The sequence below is a fragment of the Lepeophtheirus salmonis genome, chromosome 5 (assembly GCF_016086655.4).
Source record: "Lepeophtheirus salmonis chromosome 5, UVic_Lsal_1.4, whole genome shotgun sequence".
Classification (NCBI taxonomy): domain Eukaryota; kingdom Metazoa; phylum Arthropoda; class Copepoda; order Siphonostomatoida; family Caligidae; genus Lepeophtheirus; species Lepeophtheirus salmonis.
This window is the reverse complement of record NC_052135.2, coordinates 3283651-3302719: the sequence shown is the minus strand read 5'-3', so window position 1 is coordinate 3302719 and position 19069 is coordinate 3283651. Positions and strand designations below refer to the sequence as shown.

General features: G+C 32.7%; 6 protein-coding genes across 55 annotated transcripts; 3 read left to right on the top strand and 3 right to left on the bottom strand.

Annotated features, from left to right (window-relative positions):
- Nucleotides 1–260: 260 nt before the first annotated feature.
- On the top strand, nt 261–1206 carry CSN8 (COP9 signalosome subunit 8). The gene is made up of 4 exons (XM_040711484.2): nt 261–428; nt 492–562; nt 701–882; nt 932–1206. The coding sequence occupies exons 1-4, from the start codon at nt 351–353 to the stop codon at nt 1183–1185; spliced, it is 585 nt and encodes a 194-aa protein (XP_040567418.1). The 5' UTR covers nt 261–350; the 3' UTR covers nt 1186–1206.
- Nucleotides 1207–1372: 166 nt separating this feature from the next.
- On the bottom strand, nt 1373–2849 carry shv (DnaJ homolog shv). The gene is made up of 3 exons (XM_040711481.2): nt 2585–2849; nt 1987–2523; nt 1373–1921 (listed from the first exon to the last, which is right to left on the bottom strand). The coding sequence occupies exons 1-3, from the start codon at nt 2644–2646 to the stop codon at nt 1429–1431; spliced, it is 1092 nt and encodes a 363-aa protein (XP_040567415.1). The 5' UTR covers nt 2647–2849; the 3' UTR covers nt 1373–1428.
- A 125-nt stretch (nt 2850–2974) lies between these two features.
- Vha13 (V-type proton ATPase subunit Vha13) lies at nt 2975–7059 on the bottom strand. Its single transcript, XM_040711485.2, has 2 exons — nt 6750–7059; nt 2975–3339 (listed from the first exon to the last, which is right to left on the bottom strand). Exons 1-2 carry the CDS (start codon nt 6929–6931, stop codon nt 3168–3170), a joined length of 354 nt encoding a protein of 117 aa, XP_040567419.1. The 5' UTR covers nt 6932–7059; the 3' UTR covers nt 2975–3167.
- A 1207-nt stretch (nt 7060–8266) lies between these two features.
- Nucleotides 8267–10857, top strand: HDAC1 (histone deacetylase 1). Its single transcript, XM_040711480.2, has 5 exons — nt 8267–8379; nt 8440–8580; nt 9040–9626; nt 9692–10143; nt 10211–10857. Exons 2-5 carry the CDS (start codon nt 8529–8531, stop codon nt 10509–10511), a joined length of 1392 nt encoding a protein of 463 aa, XP_040567414.1. The 5' UTR covers nt 8267–8379; nt 8440–8528; the 3' UTR covers nt 10512–10857.
- A 264-nt stretch (nt 10858–11121) lies between these two features.
- LOC121117143 (E3 ubiquitin-protein ligase TRIM71) lies at nt 11122–16556 on the top strand. Of its 50 annotated transcripts, none has more exons than XR_005864078.2 (12): nt 11126–11892; nt 11945–12196; nt 12269–12811; nt 12881–13090; nt 13153–13424; nt 13479–13669; nt 13721–13911; nt 13974–14114; nt 14172–14498; nt 14561–14998; nt 15393–15464; nt 15607–16556. XR_005864078.2 is itself a non-coding variant. In XM_040711477.2 (11 exons), exons 1-10 carry the CDS (start codon nt 11716–11718, stop codon nt 14804–14806), a joined length of 2550 nt encoding a protein of 849 aa, XP_040567411.1. In that variant the 5' UTR covers nt 11231–11715; the 3' UTR covers nt 14807–14838; nt 15393–16556. The 50 variants fall into 50 exon arrangements, 3 of the variants coding, with proteins under 3 accessions (XP_040567410.1, XP_040567411.1, XP_040567412.1); XR_005864099.2 differs by having other exon boundaries at nt 11231–11892; nt 14561–14838; nt 15425–15457; XR_005864097.2 differs by having other exon boundaries at nt 11231–11892; nt 14561–14838; nt 15425–15464.
- A 254-nt stretch (nt 16557–16810) lies between these two features.
- Nucleotides 16811–17930, bottom strand: LOC121117151 (very long chain fatty acid elongase AAEL008004). The gene is made up of 2 exons (XM_040711483.2): nt 17622–17930; nt 16811–17407 (listed from the first exon to the last, which is right to left on the bottom strand). The coding sequence occupies exons 1-2, from the start codon at nt 17884–17886 to the stop codon at nt 16881–16883; spliced, it is 792 nt and encodes a 263-aa protein (XP_040567417.1). The 5' UTR covers nt 17887–17930; the 3' UTR covers nt 16811–16880.
- Between the last annotated feature and the right edge of the window lie 1139 nt (nt 17931–19069).

The window sequence follows — 19069 nt, the reverse complement described above, 5'->3', positions numbered from 1 at the left end:
ATAAGGATAGACGGCTGCAAATCCATATATCCGAATGCTCCGTAGGAGAGATCCATCCAAATGATCATGAATGGAATGTCTTTCCAAGTAGTTACAACTCCTCACCTCCTCCTTCTGCTGACAGTTATCTACACGCGTCCAAAGGTTTTGTGAATCAAAAAGAAGTTGAAGTTTTAAATATCCCGGGCAGACAACCATTTTTGTTGTTGTTTCTAAAAATGACGTCATCGGAGGTAATAATGACGTTTTTTATTTATGTACTACAGTGTTTATGGTCGGGTACTTATTAGATTTTGCAACTTTGTGTCAGGGATTTTGTGTTCGAGTTTATAGGATAGTTTCTTTAGAAAATGAAGGACATCGAACAATCAGAGGGGCTTGAGGATCTGTCTAATCTCAGGAAAGAATTGGAAACAACTGAATTGGATGTAATTATTACTGCTAAGGCTTTATAAAAGAATATTTGAACTCCTCATTTTATATTTTTACAGGCTCCGAATGGTCGTCCCGGATCGGATGTGTACGCCAAATTACTCGCTGTCTATCTTCAACAAAATGATTTGTAAATATTATATTTAATTGAAAAATTAGTAAACTTAATTTTTTTGTGTAATCATGAAAATGTAGTTTCTGACATATAATTATCTAAGTTACACTAATTGAAAGGAGTTTTCCAATCCCACATCTATTTTTGTTATAGGTGCAGTGCTAAATTTCTTTGGAAGCGTATTCCGGAAGAAAACAAAGCCGAAAATCAAGAATTAGAGAAAATATGGAATGTGGGAAAAGCTCTTTGGAATCGAGATCAACCTGGGACTTTCAGAGGGCTTCTCAATACTGATTGGTCTGAAAACGTCAAAAGTCTTATGTTAAATGTTACGGGTATGTTATTTTGATATTTTATGAAGGAAAACTATTGATTTCATTACAGAGACTGCTCGTAAACGACATGTTGACTTAGTTTCCTCAGCCTACTCTTCAATCAGTATATCGGACTTCTCACATTACGTTGGACTTCCAGAAGAAGAAGCTATGAGACTTGCTCAATCCCAGGAAGATTGGAAAATAGATGATAATTGCCGTATAATCCTCCCAGCTAGGAAGAAACCTCCACCCCTCAAATCGATTCCTTCTGAGGTTCAAATTAGCCAACTAACGGATTATATTTCATTCTTAGAGAAATAAATTTATTTTATGTTCATTAAATGAGGCCAATAGTTTGAACGCCTTAAGTGTGCTATTTATTTTTATCATAATTTTTTGATTACGTATTGCCTTTAAAAGCGATAGCTTCGAACAAAAAAAAAATACTAACAAATGAAAATAAAACAATATAAAAAACAAAAAAAAAAGAATTGAAAATAACGAAATATCACATATTTAACTATTTATTTAAAAATAAAATATTCGATGCTTAAATAAACAGATTCAAGAGGAGGATGGTGGACTAAATCTGAGACCATTATACACATCATTAATAGAGTCTTGCTTGAGAATTTTTTCAATGTCTTTCTTTTCTTCTTCCGATAATTCAGTTTTAGGGAATTTGATATCAAAAGTAATGTAGAGAGTACCGAAGAGATTGTTATTTTCATAGTTTGGCATCCCTTCGCCCTTTTTCCTAATTCTAGCTCCAGGCCAGGTTACTTTTTCCCTAGTGATTTTCACTTTATGACCGTCCAAATGTTCAATTTCAGTTTCAAAGCCTTTAAGTGCGTCAACTAAGGAAATTGTTAGATTAGTATAGAGATCGTCTCCATTTCTTTCGAACAGAGGGTGAGGGTCTGTTTTAATTTGTATGACAAGATCTCCAGGTTCCCCGTCCAAATGAGGTTCTCCTTCGGCCACGAAACGTGTTTCCATACCGTCCAACATACCCACTTCTACCTCAACCTCGAGTAAATGTTCTTCATTAACGAATCTGGAATGAGAAACGGAAAAAGGGGCAAATACTTTATTGTTCTTTTGTAAGTAAAAGTAACTGACTTGACATTGGGACACTCATCACACACTTGTTGCTGAGTCATTTGGAAACGACCCGGGCCTAAAGAGCGTGTCACCATTTCTTGTCTACAATTACATTTTCTGGTGCCTTTGGCAGGTTTCATGACAGGTTTGTTATGTGTAATCTCTATAAAATTTCCTATATAAAGCTCTTCCAGAGTAACAGCGAGGTCCATGATAATGTTTGCCCCTTTGTTGGCTTGTCTCTCTCCATTTCCACCTTCAAAGAAATTGAATCCAAAGTCTCCAAAAAAGGAGGAGAAGGGATCTCCTCCCCCTCCACCGCGTCCTCCCATTTCCTTCTTCAAACATTCTTCTCCACAGCGATCATAGAGCTTTCGAGATTCTTCGTCTGAGAGGGCCTCGTACGCCGCACCCAAGTCTTGAAATCTTTGATTCGCATTCGGATCATCTGGGTTCTTGTCCGGGTGCATCTCCTTGGCCATTTTACGGTAGGCCTTCTTGATCTGATTCTTGTTGGCATTCCTCTTCACATTCAGGATCTTGTAAAAATCACGGCTACAATAATAAAAGAAAAGTCAATTATCCAAATGCCCAAGACTTTAGACAGATTTCCTACTTTGCCAAGGCAAGTCCTGTCCAGAGAAATAGAAAAATTCCTAAAGTTATCTGAACCTTCATCTCAAACCGAACCTGAGCTAGAAATAAAGGAGTATTGACCAAAAGATCACTCAAAAAAAGACAAATGGAGAGTTGAGCCGGGTCCCAAATCGTGTTCTCTTTTCATTGGCTCTGCAGCTTCTTTAACATTACTTCATCACTTCTTATAGTGACGTCATCATATTAAACATTCAATCTACTCTCTACACTCCGGCCTTCCCTCTAAATAAGGCAGATAACATTTATACAACTCTTAGTCCGGGACTCCTCCCCCCCACCTCCAAGGTTCATGCGACCGAGATAAGGTCCACCCTTGTAAAGTGCTTAGCAATCAAATATCTCATTGAAACTCATTGTCATTTATATATTTATATTATTCATGTAGCATTAAGAAATAATTATCTATGGATATTACTGTATTTCAGCAGAAACTATATAATAATAATTAATAAGTAATTTAACAAATCATAAAATCAATTAAAATATACATAAATAATAAATTAAATCCTTTAGGTATTTCAAAGTACGTACGATAGACGCATTTATCCAGATCTATAGTTTTGGTGAACACTTGGTTTGATGTCGCATATAGCGGATATAAGTCCATCCATGACCTTTTCCTTGTTTACATTCATAGAGGCTCTCATTCCTTCTATTTTACTTTTGGTGTCCACATCAATTCTTTGAACTATGTCATCTTTTGAGCCTATAAATCTGAAATGTAAAAAAATTAATAAATATTATATGTATGAAATATAGACTGATTTTTCACTAATAAATGAAAATACATAGAAACTTTATTTTTAAAGTAAATTAACAAATAGATCCAGGATATATATGAAAAGTTTTGAAGAGCGATCTGTCATTTACTTCATAGAATGATTTTACAACTAAATTTACTTATTAGTTATTCTTTTATAGGTGATTGTAGAAAATAATGTAATTACTCATTTCAGACAGAAATAATGATACAATCAAATCCAGATAAGAACAACCTTTAATTATAACTCAAAAAAAAAAAAAAAAACTACTTATTTTCTCTTTAGAAAAACAAAATTTAGATTAGATGTATTTCGAGAAAATATTCAGCAACATTTTCTCTTATCTAAATTTGACTATAACTGTTCAGATATAGATTTACCACTCATATATCAGAATTAGATAATTTTTATTGTGAATTTCAAGTCATATTTTGAAAAAAATACCTACTACGCTTCAAGTCACATTTTATTGACTCTGGAATGTTGCAGAAAGTCCTCTTGTTTCAAATCTTAGAGAAGCTATTTCTCTTTTTTGTCACGTTCAATATTCACAATTTTGCTATTGGTTTGTTTCTAATTTTTTTAAATTAAATTAAATTATTATTAGATTAAATTATTGATCTTAACCTTCGATTAACATGCAAACGGCGAGAGTAAATGAGCTAAAAATTTGCAGAACTATTGATATATATGTATATAAATTATACAGGGAAATTTTTATTTTTTCAGCTATATAATATGTTTCGTTTGTTTGTGAGAGACATAAGAGTTAGAAGCTTGCACAACCATTCTTTTTGTGCATTAAAATTTTTCCATCAAACTATCATCCTTTAAATGGTCAAAAAATATTGCTAATATTTGTAGATTTTTAATACTTAAAGACATATAGAATGTATAAATGAGCCCTTTAATAACATCTTCCATCCAATTTTTGCTAGGTTTTTCTAAATCATCAACTATTTTTGTACATTTCTGCTATGCAATAAATCTAAATTTGTCGTAACAGAAAATTCCTGTTTACTTCTTTTCACATTCATATACCGTTCAGACCTCTTGTCTATGGCCAGAGGATTTTGTTCAACTGTTGAAAGATTATCAAGGATATCAAATTTTCATTTTGAATTGGAATATTCAATTTTAAATTGGACGATTCTCATTTTGAATTGGAAATTGTATAGTTATGAGACGATAGGATTCGTATGATTATCGTTGCAACTCATATCTTATATAATTTAAACTTGGGGGGGGTCAATGTCCTCTTTCACAAACGTCTCAACATGAATTTCAGCTTCATTTTTTGGAAAAAAAATTTAATCTAACAATGTGGACGATGTTGAAGAAATTTTTTCTTCATAAAGCACTTATGTAAGTAATTTTTGAAATGTTCTTCCAACATTGACTGCATAGTTTTTACCCTGACTTTAAAATAAGGAAGTCTTTTATTTTGGACGAATTGTGCAAAGTGAATGGATTGCCACATTATTTTGAGCTTCAATTTACTTCTGCATAACATAAAAAATATGATTTAAAACAAATATAACTATTATTACATCATAACTTAGGCTAATTCAAATGTGGCCGTATTAAATTAGAAAAAAAAATGTCCAAAGCTTTTTTTAGAAAACGTTAAATATTGAATGAAAACAAATTTAGTTTATTAACTAAGCAATAACGTTGAACGGACAGGGGCGTCCGCAGGATAATATACATATATTGTTGCTTTGTTTTTGGAATTTTTCTCAAAAAAAACATTTGAAAAATTAAATTTTATGAAAAAAAAATTTTCAAGTATTCTTTTTCGGGGAAAAATTTCAATAATCCATCACTGTTCTAAAATAACTAAATTTTTAGGGAAAAAAATTCAAAAATCCAGGGCTATTCACAAAAAATTAAAAAAAAATTGAAAAGATTAGAGCTGTTCAGAAAAATTTTTTGGGAAAAAATTATAAAAAATAAATTTTTGGAAAAAAATTTCAAATGTTACATTTTTCGGATATAAAAATTAACAATCCATAACTATTCACAAAAAATTCAATTTTTGGAAAAAAAATTTTAAATATTAATTTTTTTAGAAAAAAAAATTCAATAATCCACAGCCGTTCACAAAGGACTAAATTTTTTGTAAAAAAAATTCAAAAATCTAGTTATTCACAAAAAAAGAAATTTTTTTGAAAAAATTTGTAAATTTATATTTCATATATATATAATATTTTGGAAATAAATTTCAAATATTACATTTTTGAGAGAAAAAATTCCGAAATCCATAGGATTTCACAAAAAATTAAATTCTTTGAAAAAAAATCGAAAAATTTAGAACTATTAAGAAAAAACTGCAATTTTTTGGAAAAAATGTGTGAAATTAATATCTTAAATATATCAAATATCTTGGAAAGAAATTTCAAACATTAAATATTTGGGATAAAAAATTCAAAAATTAATGGCTTTTAAAAAAAATGTAAACATTTAGAGCTGTAATGAAAAAACTTGAATTTTATGGAAAAAAATTATGAAATTAAATTTCAAATATTAAAATTTTTGAAAAAAAAAAATCTAATATTATTTTTATTTATATTAAATTTTCCAGTAAGAATCAAAAATTATATATATTAAGACATGAATTAGAAGCAAATCATTAAGTAGTTTAAACATTCAGTTTATATTTAAGAGTTCATTCTGATATTAAAATATACAGTTTTATGTCTGAAGAATCTTATCAGATACTTATAAAATGGGAATCTGTTTCCAACGTAATCCCACTTAATTTTTTTCTCATCCATAATTTGCATATAATTCAATAGTTTTGCAAAGGTTTAGTTCATTTACTCTTACCGTTTGTATGTTTCTCTAGGCCAAAGTATAAGATCACGAATAAAATCAACCAAAATTGTCTTAAATCAATGGAATGCAAATCTGAAGTAGTGGATATCATATCATGTCATTTAACTTATGTTTTTTTTTGTCAATGACACACACTCAAAAGGAAATATAATACTATAAATGAAACTCAATGAGTGGAATATTTTCTTTTAATGAATGTTGTGAACTGTGAAGAATAGTAGTTCATATTAATTTTTTGTGGATACAATCGTTTCAATGCAGTGAATGTGTTCCAAATAAAGGAAATTAACTTTTAGGTACGACTGCATAAGTAGTTTCAATTATTTTGTCTCCTAAATTTCAGAGTCTAATTAATCATTAGGACTCCAACATTTGAATATCCCAGGTTGGTCATTCAAGCTATTTTTTCAAACACACTCGAAATCAAATCTGAAACTGTCGTTATTTAACTATAAATTATAAGATACTTGATACTATTACACTATCATCATGAGATCTGATTAATTGGAGAAAAAGATGACAAACCTAGCTTCATGCTCTTTGAAATTCTTATCCCGTTGAACTTTAAAAGCTTCAATCTCAGCTTGAGCCTCTTCTTTAGCCTGCTTCAGACGTCTATTTTTGCGCTTCCTGGCTTCAGCCACCTTCTCAGCAGCCTTTTTCTCTGCGGATAATAGTTGTTGAATACCTTGAGTTTGAGATGCCATCCTGAAGATTGAGTTCAGACTTCAACTGAAGGAGGAGTTTTCACTGACTGAGGAAAACAAAAAATTATCTCTAAGTATTATTTGACAACTAATCGATGGGAGCAGAACTCGTGATGTTATTTAGGGCTATTTCGCTAAATTTAGCTATTTTTCTTTTTATATTGCGCTTATGGAGAAAGAAACATGTGACAAGGTATACAAAAGACTGTTCCATTGCTTTCAGCTGTTAACTTTTGTATGCTTAGGGCATAGTATTTTGCCAAAAGTGCCATCCATTTAATGGGATTATTTTTTTCCTTCGGATTTTTATATAGTACTTATTTACTATAAGGCTAAACTCAACAGCTGCATTTAATTTCTCATGATCAGAATATTTATTCTCTGCCTGCCTAACTAAGTCAAGCGACCCCTTAAAAAAATCCTTGTCACATCTATATTTTTATTTTTTCTATCAGCCGATGGCTACTTTACTTGAATACAAAGTAACGAAACGAAGTCCACGTGATCAATATTTGTATTGATAAATGGTGACACATTTTTTATCCGCTAGGAGCATTAAATAATACTCCATATATAGTCTATAGACTATAACTAACTCTGCAGCTTCTATGAATTCACCCTTTTAACTGAATTAACAAGGTCAACTCTGGGGAGGGAAAAAAGTTACTGTTACTTTACTTTATGATATAGTGACGTCATCTTTTGTATCATAAAAAGCGACATCTTACGTGGGCAAAGAAATATAGTCAGCCGTCGTCTCCTCAAACCAACAGGCGCGTTTCGCTACTTTGTGCTAAAACCTTAGCGATTGCCGATGTGGTATGCATATTGAATCATAAATTAATATTAGTTGTCCAGCTTACAAAATCCATAATACTCATTTACAATATCAATATCTTGTAAATCAATTAAAATATTAACAATTCTTTAATGATACTCATAATCATTTTTTCGTAATTGTTAATACTAATAAAAGGACGTTAATCGACCAATATCATTTAATGCATCTATTGAATTTGCGTTAAAAAAAAAAGTGATGTTCACATTACGTATTCCATTATACAACATAAGATTGTATCCTATTAATTGTAATCATACCAAAATATATGATTCTTGATTCCCTCAAGTCCTGGTCAATAGTTTATGATAAAAATATAATAGTCTAGAATTAGGAATATTAATAATATTATATAGATTCCATTTAACAATTTTGTATAAATTATGAAAATGATAGGGGGCTGTTTTGAAGGCGTGCTATGGCACTATAAGAAAGAGTAGCCAATCAGCCATAGACAAGAGAACGTCCCATCTTTTTTGTCTCCCTGTTTTGCTCCTCAGTCCCCAAGCCTCGTACTGGCAGTAGCGTACCTACTAGAAAAGCGTATTTTGAATACAGATCGGAGAAGAAAAGAAGCAGCAGCAGCTAGCAGCTTTTTCCTTTATTTTAGGTTCTTCCTTTTTTTCCTTTTTTTGTAATTACTTTTGTTATTATTATCATTCGGTTTTAGTACCCGGTTCAGCTTCGCGTCTTAACCTTGGGATTGGACTCGAATCGTATTCTTATACACGGAGGGAGTACATATTTGGTTTTTCTACAATGAGTACCATCGCACCTCATAGTCGCAAAAGGATATGCTACTACTATGATAGTGAGTTCATCTTTAATTTTGATACTTTTTCACTTTGGCGGCGTCCTTTTCTTCTTTTTAAATGGGAAAAGAACAGCATTATGACACCAAAACACCGTAGCTCTATTTTTTCCTCTTCGTGGATCTTGTTTAACCATGTTCCACAAGCACATGGATGACATTTCTTCCATGAAACTGGCTTTATTCTCTATATCTGGGGGTCCTTGATATACGTATACATGTATAATGCGTTATATTTGGTAGAGTAGATGATAAGACTAAGACACTTAAACACCGTAGACCCTTGTCCTACTTATTCCAACATTGAGTCCTCCACGAGTGGTGCTTGACTCCTTCTTTTCTTGACTCCTTCTCTCCTCCTCCTTTGATGATTGATAATAATGATGAGGATGACGATGACGATGGAGACGTACTAATTAATATTGACTATATTCTACGATTCCTTCCCTCATTTTTCAGGTGATATCGGGAACTACTATTATGGTCAAGGGCATCCCATGAAGCCTCACCGTATCCGAATGACCCACAATCTTCTTTTAAATTATGGATTATATAGAAAGATGGAAATCTATCGTCCCCATAAGGCCACTCAAGAAGAAATGACGAAATTTCATTCCGACGACTACATCCGGTTTCTCCGGTCCATTCGACCTGACAATATGTCAGAGTATAATAAACAGATGCAGCGATTCAACGTTGGAGAAGATTGTCCTGTCTTTGATGGGTTATACGAGTTTTGTCAGTTGTCAGGTGGGGGAAGTGTTGCGTCTGCGGTCAAACTCAACAAACAGGCTGCTGACATTGCTATCAACTGGGCTGGGGGATTGCATCATGCCAAGAAGTCTGAAGCTTCTGGTTTTTGCTATGTTAATGACATTGTTCTTGCTATTTTGGAACTATTGAAATACCATCAAAGAGTGCTCTATATTGATATTGATATCCATCATGGTGATGGTGTTGAAGAGGCTTTTTACACAACAGATCGAGTTATGACGGTTTCTTTTCACAAATATGGTGAATACTTTCCTGGAACTGGGGATCTTCGAGTACGTAGAATACATTTCCTCTCAATAATGAAGTAATTACTAATTATATTTATTTACTTTTTCAGGATATCGGAGCCGGTAAAGGAAAATATTATGCAGTGAACTTTCCTATGCGGGATGGTATCGATGATGATAGCTATCAGAATACTTTTGTACCTATTATATCTAAGGTTATGGAAAGTTATCAGCCTTCAGCAATAGTATTACAATGTGGCGCGGACTCACTCTCTGGTGACAGATTAGGCTGCTTCAATTTGACTTTAAAGGGTCACGCCAAATGTGTTGAATTTATGAAGAAGTACAATCTACCTCTAATGCTTCTTGGTGGAGGTGGTTACACTATTAGGAATGTAGCTCGATGCTGGACTTATGAAACTTCCATTGCACTAAATGTTGAAATCGCCAACGAACTTCCATATAACGATTATTTTGAATATTTTGGACCTGATTTTAAATTACATATATCTCCCTCAAACATGGGTAATCAGAATACTCCAGAGTATATGGACAAAATCAAGTGAGTTATGCCATAATATTTATTCTTAATTTACAATGTTTTTATATAAATTAATTTTCTGTTTCAGAACGCGGTTATTTGAGAACTTAAGAATGCTTCCTCATGCGCCAGGAGTACAAATGGCGAATATTCCCGAAGATGGAGTTACATTAAAAGATGACGTCGATGAAGCTAATCCAGACAAGCGCAATCCTCAGCCTATCAAAGACAAACAAATAGAGGCTGATAACGAATTTGATGAACCTAAATCTGGGAATAAGGATATTAGTAATGGCAAAGAAGACGAAGCTATGGATACATCAGAGTCTAAAGACGCACATCTACCTCCGACTACCAATAGTGGATCTGGGGGAACGACGGCCACTTAATCCAAAGACAAACTGAGCTTCACTTTTGTTCATTCCAAGAGCTGAAATTGTTTTAGATATGACTTGATCTATCCTTTCTAAAATAAAGTACTCCCGGGGGAATAAATGAAGACCCATATTTTTAGTTGAGAAAAATGAATTCGTCCGTCATTCTCTCTCTAAAGACATTGATTCAAGTATTTTCAACCGCGCGAATTTTATTTTAACCTCTATTTGTATAAATAATTCTATTTATATACATATTATTATACAATATTTTTTTAGAGAGACAGATTTGTACTGTCCTTCAATCATCTTTCTTTTTGTCATGTTGAATATCTTAAGTGAATTAAATTAAGTAAAACAATTAATTATTATTTATCCTGCGATATGAGGGGGGGAGTCCTTTATGTTCACTGCATGTCACACATTCGAGCAGAAAATAGAGCCTGCATGAAAAGGGGGATAGAAAGTGAAAAGTTGAGTAAGTAGGGTGGATGGGGGTTGAGGTTAAAGGAGAGGAAAAAAGTAATGGTGTGTGTGTGGAAATGCACTTGGTTACGATGTGCTGCAGAGAGACGTAAAGAGAGAGAGAGAAGAATGCTAGTGGTAATTGTTGTTGTCTGGCCATGGATGCGTCTAGCTGAGAAGGAGAAAGAAGAGCTACATAAATACGTACTACTACATAAACATCATATACGAATATTTATATAATTTATATGAAATAATACTGTTACTAGTGTCTTGTTATTATTAATTTATAGAGAGTACAGACTGCAAGGAGGGAGTTGGGGTGGTGGAAGAAGAAGAAGAAGAAGAAACAGGAGGAGGAGGAGGAGTTATAAGAAGGAACTAAGACTTGACTTTAGTTCTTTTTTTTCTTTTAATTCCCTTATTGTTATTGAACTGGATGTTTCCTCTTGTTCTTCTTGTTGAAGAAGAGTCTTGGACTGCACTTTCCTCCCTTTACTTGAACACTAACTGGGTTGACTGTGTAGTGAGTAGTGACTAGTGGACGGACAGTGGGTAGTAACGACTGCTCCTTACTACTCTAAATACAACTGCGACAGAAGAATACTCAACAATACATTTGATTATTATTAATTATACAGCACTACTACTCTGGGTTGACTCACTTAGCACTGGAACAACTTCTTTCCTGGATTGATCTATCGGATTGATGTGGAGATGAAGTGTAGAAAGGGCCAAGGTGTGACTGTCGAAAATGTCTGGAGGTGAGGATCCAAGTGTTGGCGATACAACTCTTTCTTGCTCCCTTTGTGGATCTCTCCTCAAAGACGCACGGGTCCTTCCTTGTCTCCATAGCTTTTGTAAAAAGTGTCTGTTGGAACAAGTGAAAGATCTGGGAAAGGACGAATATCCCTGTCCAACCTGTGGAAAGGTCTGTTGAGATCTTGCATCACGACCTTTTTTAGATTGCCTTTTCTTTGCAGAAAGTGGAGCTCAACTACGAGGATTCCATTGAAGCCCTACCTATGAACACCTACTACTCTCATTTCACGGGCCTTGATGCTCCAGAAAGTCCCATCGAATCAGATTTGGAGCGAACTGCCACGAGGAAAGGCCCCAATAGGATTTCTGCCCTTAAAGCATCTCCACAAAGCTCATATCCCTTTAATGTAACACCCTGGCACTCATGCGCAAATTCCCCACGACCCTCTGAGCCATGGCATCCTGCCCCAGAAGTAAGGATCTTCCTTCTCATGTGTCACTCCTCCTAATCCCTTATTTGCGTCATCTTCTTTCCTCTTGCGTAGGTCACATCCATGTCTGTGCAATCCAATGATAATTCCATATGGAAATCACGCTTCAACCTCACACCTCTGCTAAAAACTGGGCCAAAAACCTCTGATGGTACTACCCATGGATGGCAGCCTCTTGGAGAAGGTTTATCTGTTGAACCTTGGAATGATAATCCAACAATGAGTGATAGCAATTCACCACCCCCTTTGGGAGGTGCTAAACTCCTCTGTTCCTGTACTGATAACCATCCCGTTATATCACGCTGTCAAGATTGCTTGGAAGACTTATGTGAATCATGTGTTAATGCACATCAACGCGTAAAGTTGACTCGTGATCATATCATCATACGATATCCCACACCTAATGAAAATCCTGTTAGTAAACTTGATAATGTCACAACCTCTAACACTAACTGCTCAAATGCTGTCTTGACCCCACCTGTCCAAAATGCAGATGTAATGAGGGTTTATGTTGATGCTGTTGGAAAAGCTAAGGCTGACTCTGAAAAATATTTGAACAAGGCCAAACTTGGTATGGCACAAATTGATGAAACAAAGGTACTACAGTTTAACATATTTTTAATATGAGGCTATCTATATTCTTTAACACCCATACCAATTTATTAGGCTGGAGTTCACAAAATGATATCAAGAATTGATACTCGTTTTCAAGCTGTTAAGAATGAAGTCAAAAGCATTGCTCAACGACACGTATCAGCTATACAAGAACGTGAGCAATTTCTTCTGATGAGGCTTGAAAAAATACAACAAGTTAAATTTTCCAATTTAGAAGCTCAACAGAATGAGCTTAGCATGTCATCCCTTTATCTCAGAAAGGTATGCTGAGTAGGATGTTAAATAATTAGATAGAATATTATTTTAAAAACTATTTTGGATAGGTTATTGATCAATTAACATCGTGTAGTAAAAATGGTCGTGAAATGGATTTAATTGACACTTGCAACAAGGCTGTAGAAACCATTAGAAAGGTTCAAAGTCAGTGTGGGACTTTGTCGGTTCAAGAAGATGATATTATCATATTTAATCCACCGGATCCTTCGGTTCATCAGGAAATACTCACTTTTGGTTTTATTGGTGGATCAGGATTTGCTCCTGCTAGTCGAGCAGAGGGAGACGGTTTGTATAGAGGCATTTTGGGAAAAGAAGCTAGGTAAACATATTTTAAAGATGAAGCTTAATTAAGTTCTAAATGTCCTGTGTTCAGATTTATTGTGATAGTCAAAGATCATTTGAATGAAAAAAGAGCCACTGGAGGAGATCCTATTAAAGTCACTATATTAGCTCCTGATACTAGGCCAGTGAGGCAAACTATCTTTGATGGTAAGAATGGAACTTACCGAATTGCATGGAAGCCTAATATTGAAGGTGAACATATTGTCGCTGTAACTTTAAAAGGTGGGTCTCCTAGTTCACATTTATAGAAACAAAGCTTAATGATTGTTTTAGATAAACATATTCAGGATAGTCCATTCAAAGTTATGATCCGCTCAGGCCGGAATTACAACACAATTGGGAAGCCTCTCTTCATGTTTGGTGGAGAAGGTGAAACAGATGGTCAATTGTGTCGTCCATGGGGAGTTACGTGTTCAAAAGATGGAAGCATTATGGTTGCAAACAGATCAAATAATAGAATTGAGGTATTTCCATTATTAAGTAATGTGTTAGCTCTTTATTTAATTATTCTTTTATTTGTGCCTAGGTTTACGGAAAAGATGGCAAATTCAAATATAAATTTGGCACTTCAGGCAAATTAAAAGGTCAATTTGATAGACCTGCCTCAGTTGTTTGTGATAAAATGAATAGAGCTATAGTTGCTGATAAGGACAATCATCGTATACAGGTAAGTTTTTTTAATCGAATATTGTAAATTAGTTTATATTAACTAAATTTTCTTTAGATTTTTACAGTTGAAGGAGAATTTTTAATGATGTTTGGAGAAAAGGGGTCCAAAAGTGGGCAATTTAACTATCCATGGGATGTAGCCACAAATTCAAAGGACCAGATACTGATATCTGATACTCGTAACCATAGAATACAGTTATTTACTCCTAATGGAGAATTTTTAGCCAAATATGGATTTGAAGGAACGATGTGGAAGCATTTTGATTCACCTCGTGGTGTATGTTTTACTTCAGATGACCAGGCTGTGGTTACGGATTTTAACAATCATAGACTTTTGGTTGTTAAATCGGATTTCAATATAGCACAATTTCTTGGAAAAGAAGTAGGGTTTTTGGTTGTATTTTTTTGCTTATATATATATCATTCCTGTATTCCATGATAAAGGGTTCTGAGAATGGTATGTTCACGAGGCCAAACGGTGTGTGTGTTGATGAAGAAGGACACATCATTGTAGCGGACTCTCGAAATGACAGAATTCAAATCTTTTCTTCATCCGGAGTTTTTATAAAAAAGTTTGGATCTAAAGGTACTGGTCCTGGGGAATTTGACCGGCCTTCTGGGATTTGTATCTCTCCTGAAGGACAATTGATTGTTGTTGACTTTGGGAATAGTAGAGTGCAAGTTTTTTAATGAAAATGCCTTCCTTAACATGATGTCATGATGTACGGGTATACATAAATTATATTGGATAAGATAGATTTTATATAAATATTGATGTTCAACGCCTGCCACCTTTTTCATATACTTTCATGTCATTTGGTTCATTTGTTCCTTACATATATTACTATAACTGTTATGCCGACACTATTTTACTTTGTTCTTGTATGTATGAGCCATAAGTTGTTTACTTTGCTATTTTGAATGCTTAAATCGAAAGACTGAAACATCATATTCTTTGGTTATAGGGTTTTTTGTAAGGAAAAACTGTAGATTTAAGTTCAACTCAAAACATTTACTTTCAATATTATTAAATTTAACACAAATCTACCTCATTTATGATATTTTTTTGCTCGGTTGGTCAAGTAATAGGTACACAATACTATAACCGTGTTTTTATTCATTGTTATTTTGATATATAATTCAAAGTGAATGTCCCTATCAACAACACACAAAAAATTTAATCAAGGGCGTCAAGTTAATTTAGTTTTTATCATTTAGTTGAATTTTCTTTAACTTTGAGGCTTTGATGTTTCATAGCTTTTCGCTTTATACGTAGATTCTACTCTATAATTGTAATATCACCTAAAGAAATTATATACTGTGACTACCTGGATAACTCAGGTTATATGTATGAGATGTCATCATAAGGAATACAAGATCAAACTATGATATAAATTACGACTGAAACGATGAAAAATAAATGAAAAATTTCATTTTGTGCCATACTTCATTTAAAATTTTCTTCATGTTGGCATCTCATAACTAAGTAGCCGCCCCCTCATCACCTTATTTAAGGCTTCTTTAATGTTACAACTACAATCACCACCCACCAGGATGTGTATTTCATAAGAAAAACAGAATTCGAAGAATTCAATTCATTCATCGTTGTCTCAGACATTTAAAAAAAATTATCATTATTTCAATCTTATAAAGAGAAAAAAAAATCAAGTTAATAATTACATTTTATCAAAGGCCACTACCCCTTCCTTGAGAATTTATCTGCCCCTTTCCCATGTTTCAAAAAACAATAATTTCTTCTACTTCCTAGAATATTTCATTTTATTATTATTATTTTTTAATTGAGATAGTCCACCAGTACAGCTTATAGCTGCTTAAATAAATGTGTAATAAAGAGAAGAAGACGACCTAAAATTGATGAAAATATTATCAATAGAAAATAAATATTATTATCATTTGAATTAAAGCGGATTTTAACACTGTTTTTTTGTTATGTTAAAGTTAATATATTCGTCTAACGATTAAAAAAAAAAATTAAATTAAAAGAGGGAAAGTACTTTCTAAATGGTTGGGGTAAACCGATATTTCTATATTTTTATTTGTTTTCTGTAAATCTTACTTTTCATTGAGCCTAAATACTTCAAAATATCTGATGAATAAATAAAATGACAATTTTCAGAGATTTTTTTAGAACTACTTTTTGATTCCCCTTCAAATGAAAGGCGTCGTCTCCCTAACCCCACCCCAAATCTCATGAGCCATTATTTTAAATTTAATAAGGATTTGCTATGTAAAATATTATAGTTAAAAAATTAGAGATGGTTCAAAGTTTGTAGGGGATGATAATACGTGTTGTACTTTGTTGTATTTCTAAATTTCACTTGACCATGTTGTAAGACTGATATTCGTTTTGATATAATTTCATAACTATTTAAAACCTCTATTGTGAATTTTAAAATATAAAATACAACATTTTTGATTATATTCTTGTTTCTTATTGCCTTAAATCTGCTTTACTAGAAGGGAAAGAGTATTTAGGTCTACGAAATAATCGGATTTTTATTGAAGTGAGAATCAAGTCTAAAATATTTATCAATACATATTGTAAGTGTATGTATGTAGTAAAAAGTCTACCTATGGAATTAAAAAAAACTTTTTCAAGGAAATAATGAAGCATAAAAAGAATTGTCCAGATGGTTTTCAATGAGTGAAAATAAATAACATTGACTATTCATATTGGATTTGTGAGTTTTAATCAAAAAATTTATTTCTAGAAATATCTCCGAATATAACTTATTTTTTTATCTTACAGGCTCTTATCTTTTTTACTGGATTTGTAGGCAGTCAAATAGAAATTAAGAAATAAGGCAAAAAACAAGGCCATCATGGATGCAGTAACTAAGGAAAATTGCCAAGGATATCCACACTCAACGATCCCAAATATATTGATACAACATTTTACGAAAACAAGAGTAAATTGTAGCATTTGTATCTGAGTTAAATATCTTTTCCACCAGATTAGTTTCTGGATCTCAGGTCCAAAACTTGATAGAAAGTAGTAGCTGTACATGAGAATATGAACAAATGCATTTATAGCTCCTCCAAAGGTTTCTTGACCTCCGGGAAGGAATCGAACTAGAGACCAACCATAAAGAGGCATAATGGCATGATGAATGACCTGTAGATAAGAAATATGGGATAACTTCTTCCTCAAAATGAAAAAAAATGTGTCCATAAAATCCAAAATTTTACTTAGATAGCACCACCAGCATAAGACTGCCATCTTCATTGCTAGTGAATCTGGATTTGTTGATAGTTCCACGTTTTGACAAGCTGTGAATAATGAAAATACAAATAAATATATGTAGGGATTTAATTGAGAATCGTCGTTTCTACGTCTAAACTAGGGGGGGGGGGGAAATTGTTCATGAAAGGTACTTAAAAAATATGCTAGTTCTAAAATTAAATAAAAAAAACATTGAAATGAATAATTGTTATGACTTGTTCCCTGAATATTGAAAATTAAAGGATAATTTATTAATATTACCCCAGTTGTAATGATTCCACCATCCGTATCTCATCAAATTCACAAACATATAAATACTAGCAATGACTTGAATAACATTGTATAAACGTATAGCCCCATAGAGTTTATATGGTGCTCGATTTCTCATGTACAGAGGTCCCAGGAACTTAGAAGTGATCATATAGGCCATGCAGATAATTAATGTGGGCCAAACACTCTCCATTAGAGGCCATCCATCCACTCGTTTGTCTCTTATTTCCCATAACTTATTGTAAAATTTCATCATTATTAAATCCGACTAAGCATACAAATGAATGACTCAATTCATTTTTTCGAGGCATGATCAAGAAATATTTTTTTTTTTTTTTTTTTTTCAAGAAAATATGTGATAGGTTTAATAAACAATCTATATTACTTCACTTATTTAATTAATTATACCAACCCAATCATCATAATTATTTATTTCCATCTCTTTGTATTTTATTTATTGGTCAAATACATTTTGGGGGGGGGGACTCTAAAGTTTGTCCAAAATCTTTTTAGTAACACTAATTTATATATATATAAAATAATTGAAGATATGCCCTCCCTGTAGCTAGACACAAACAAGGAAAAACATGTTTATTTGCAAATATATGTATGATAGTGCACGGTGTAAGACCCTCAATTAAAGTTATACTTTTTTAAAGGGTGGACTATGAATCACTTTATTGCTGAATTTTCAAGGAGGAAGTCATTCTAAGCTTTTATAATTAATTAATTGATCCTATATACTTGCGTCTTTTGTAGTTTTAAGGTTTTTGTACATACACAGTAGATTATTCATAACGATAAGAAATCAAAAATGAATTCGTTCAATGGCGAATGAATCTTCACTATTGGGAACCCTGAGAAAAAATAATTGCCAACATCATTTACTTAATTAAATTATTGGATAATACATCAACTTATAAGCATCAAAATTAGTTTCTAAAGGTTTCAACATTTAATTAGCTTTTGTAATGAAGTGGTAAAACTAAAAATTTTGTATCTCTGTTAGATACCTACTTACTTTTGAGTGCAATTTGAAATTAACCTTATATATTTTTAGACTAACAATAGATATTACCTAGGATTGTTTTTAAAAAATATAAAATATATATACATTTTGCTGATATTAGTTTGACTTTTTTATATTTTATAGACTTTGAATACTCGAGTATAAAATATTTAGGATTTTCTTTTAAAAATTTCTTTTGTGCAACTATATAGTCATCTTTTCTTTATAAGCCAAATTGCTAATATTCTTTACAATTTTTATAGAAATATGATATATTAAGAATTAGAAGAATATAAAGTTATATTCAAGTTGCACTCGAAAATACATTTTAGGATATTTCCTTGGAGAATGTAAATTTTAAAGTATAGGTCTTTTTTGTTTTCAAATTCATCACAAAAGCAAATGCAACGTAGCTTTCTTTTGAAACTAA

Excerpts from the sequence above, each read along its gene's own strand:
- Vha13 (XM_040711485.2), bottom strand. The coding sequence starts at position 6,931 with ATGGCATCTCAAACTCAAGGTATTCAACAACTATTATCCGCAGAGAAA. Across the intron at positions 3,340-6,749 it reads TTCAAAGAGCATGAAGCTAG|ATTTATAGGCTCAAAAGATG; the intron begins GTTTGTCATCTT and ends TTTACATTTCAG.
- CSN8 (XM_040711484.2), top strand. The coding sequence starts at position 351 with ATGAAGGACATCGAACAATCAGAGGGGCTTGAGGATCTGTCTAATCTC. Across the intron at positions 429-491 it reads TGGAAACAACTGAATTGGAT|GCTCCGAATGGTCGTCCCGG; the intron begins GTAATTATTACT and ends ATATTTTTACAG. Across the intron at positions 883-931 it reads TCTTATGTTAAATGTTACGG|AGACTGCTCGTAAACGACAT; the intron begins GTATGTTATTTT and ends ATTTCATTACAG.
- LOC121117151 (XM_040711483.2), bottom strand. The coding sequence starts at position 17,886 with ATGATGAAATTTTACAATAAGTTATGGGAAATAAGAGACAAACGAGTG. Across the intron at positions 17,408-17,621 it reads GTGGAATCATTACAACTGGG|CTTGTCAAAACGTGGAACTA; the intron begins GTAATATTAATA and ends CATTATTCACAG.
- HDAC1 (XM_040711480.2), top strand. The coding sequence starts at position 8,529 with ATGAGTACCATCGCACCTCATAGTCGCAAAAGGATATGCTACTACTAT. Across the intron at positions 8,581-9,039 it reads GATATGCTACTACTATGATA|GTGATATCGGGAACTACTAT; the intron begins GTGAGTTCATCT and ends CTCATTTTTCAG. Across the intron at positions 9,627-9,691 it reads CTGGAACTGGGGATCTTCGA|GATATCGGAGCCGGTAAAGG; the intron begins GTACGTAGAATA and ends TTACTTTTTCAG.
- LOC121117143 (XM_040711476.2), top strand. The coding sequence starts at position 11,716 with ATGTCTGGAGGTGAGGATCCAAGTGTTGGCGATACAACTCTTTCTTGC. Across the intron at positions 13,670-13,720 it reads TGTCGCTGTAACTTTAAAAG|ATAAACATATTCAGGATAGT; the intron begins GTGGGTCTCCTA and ends TGATTGTTTTAG. Across the intron at positions 13,912-13,973 it reads GATCAAATAATAGAATTGAG|GTTTACGGAAAAGATGGCAA; the intron begins GTATTTCCATTA and ends ATTTGTGCCTAG.
- shv (XM_040711481.2), bottom strand. The coding sequence starts at position 2,646 with ATGAAGGTTCAGATAACTTTAGGAATTTTTCTATTTCTCTGGACAGGA. Across the intron at positions 2,524-2,584 it reads ACAGGACTTGCCTTGGCAAA|CCGTGATTTTTACAAGATCC; the intron begins GTAGGAAATCTG and ends TTATTATTGTAG. Across the intron at positions 1,922-1,986 it reads GATGAGTGTCCCAATGTCAA|ATTCGTTAATGAAGAACATT; the intron begins GTCAGTTACTTT and ends TTCTCATTCCAG.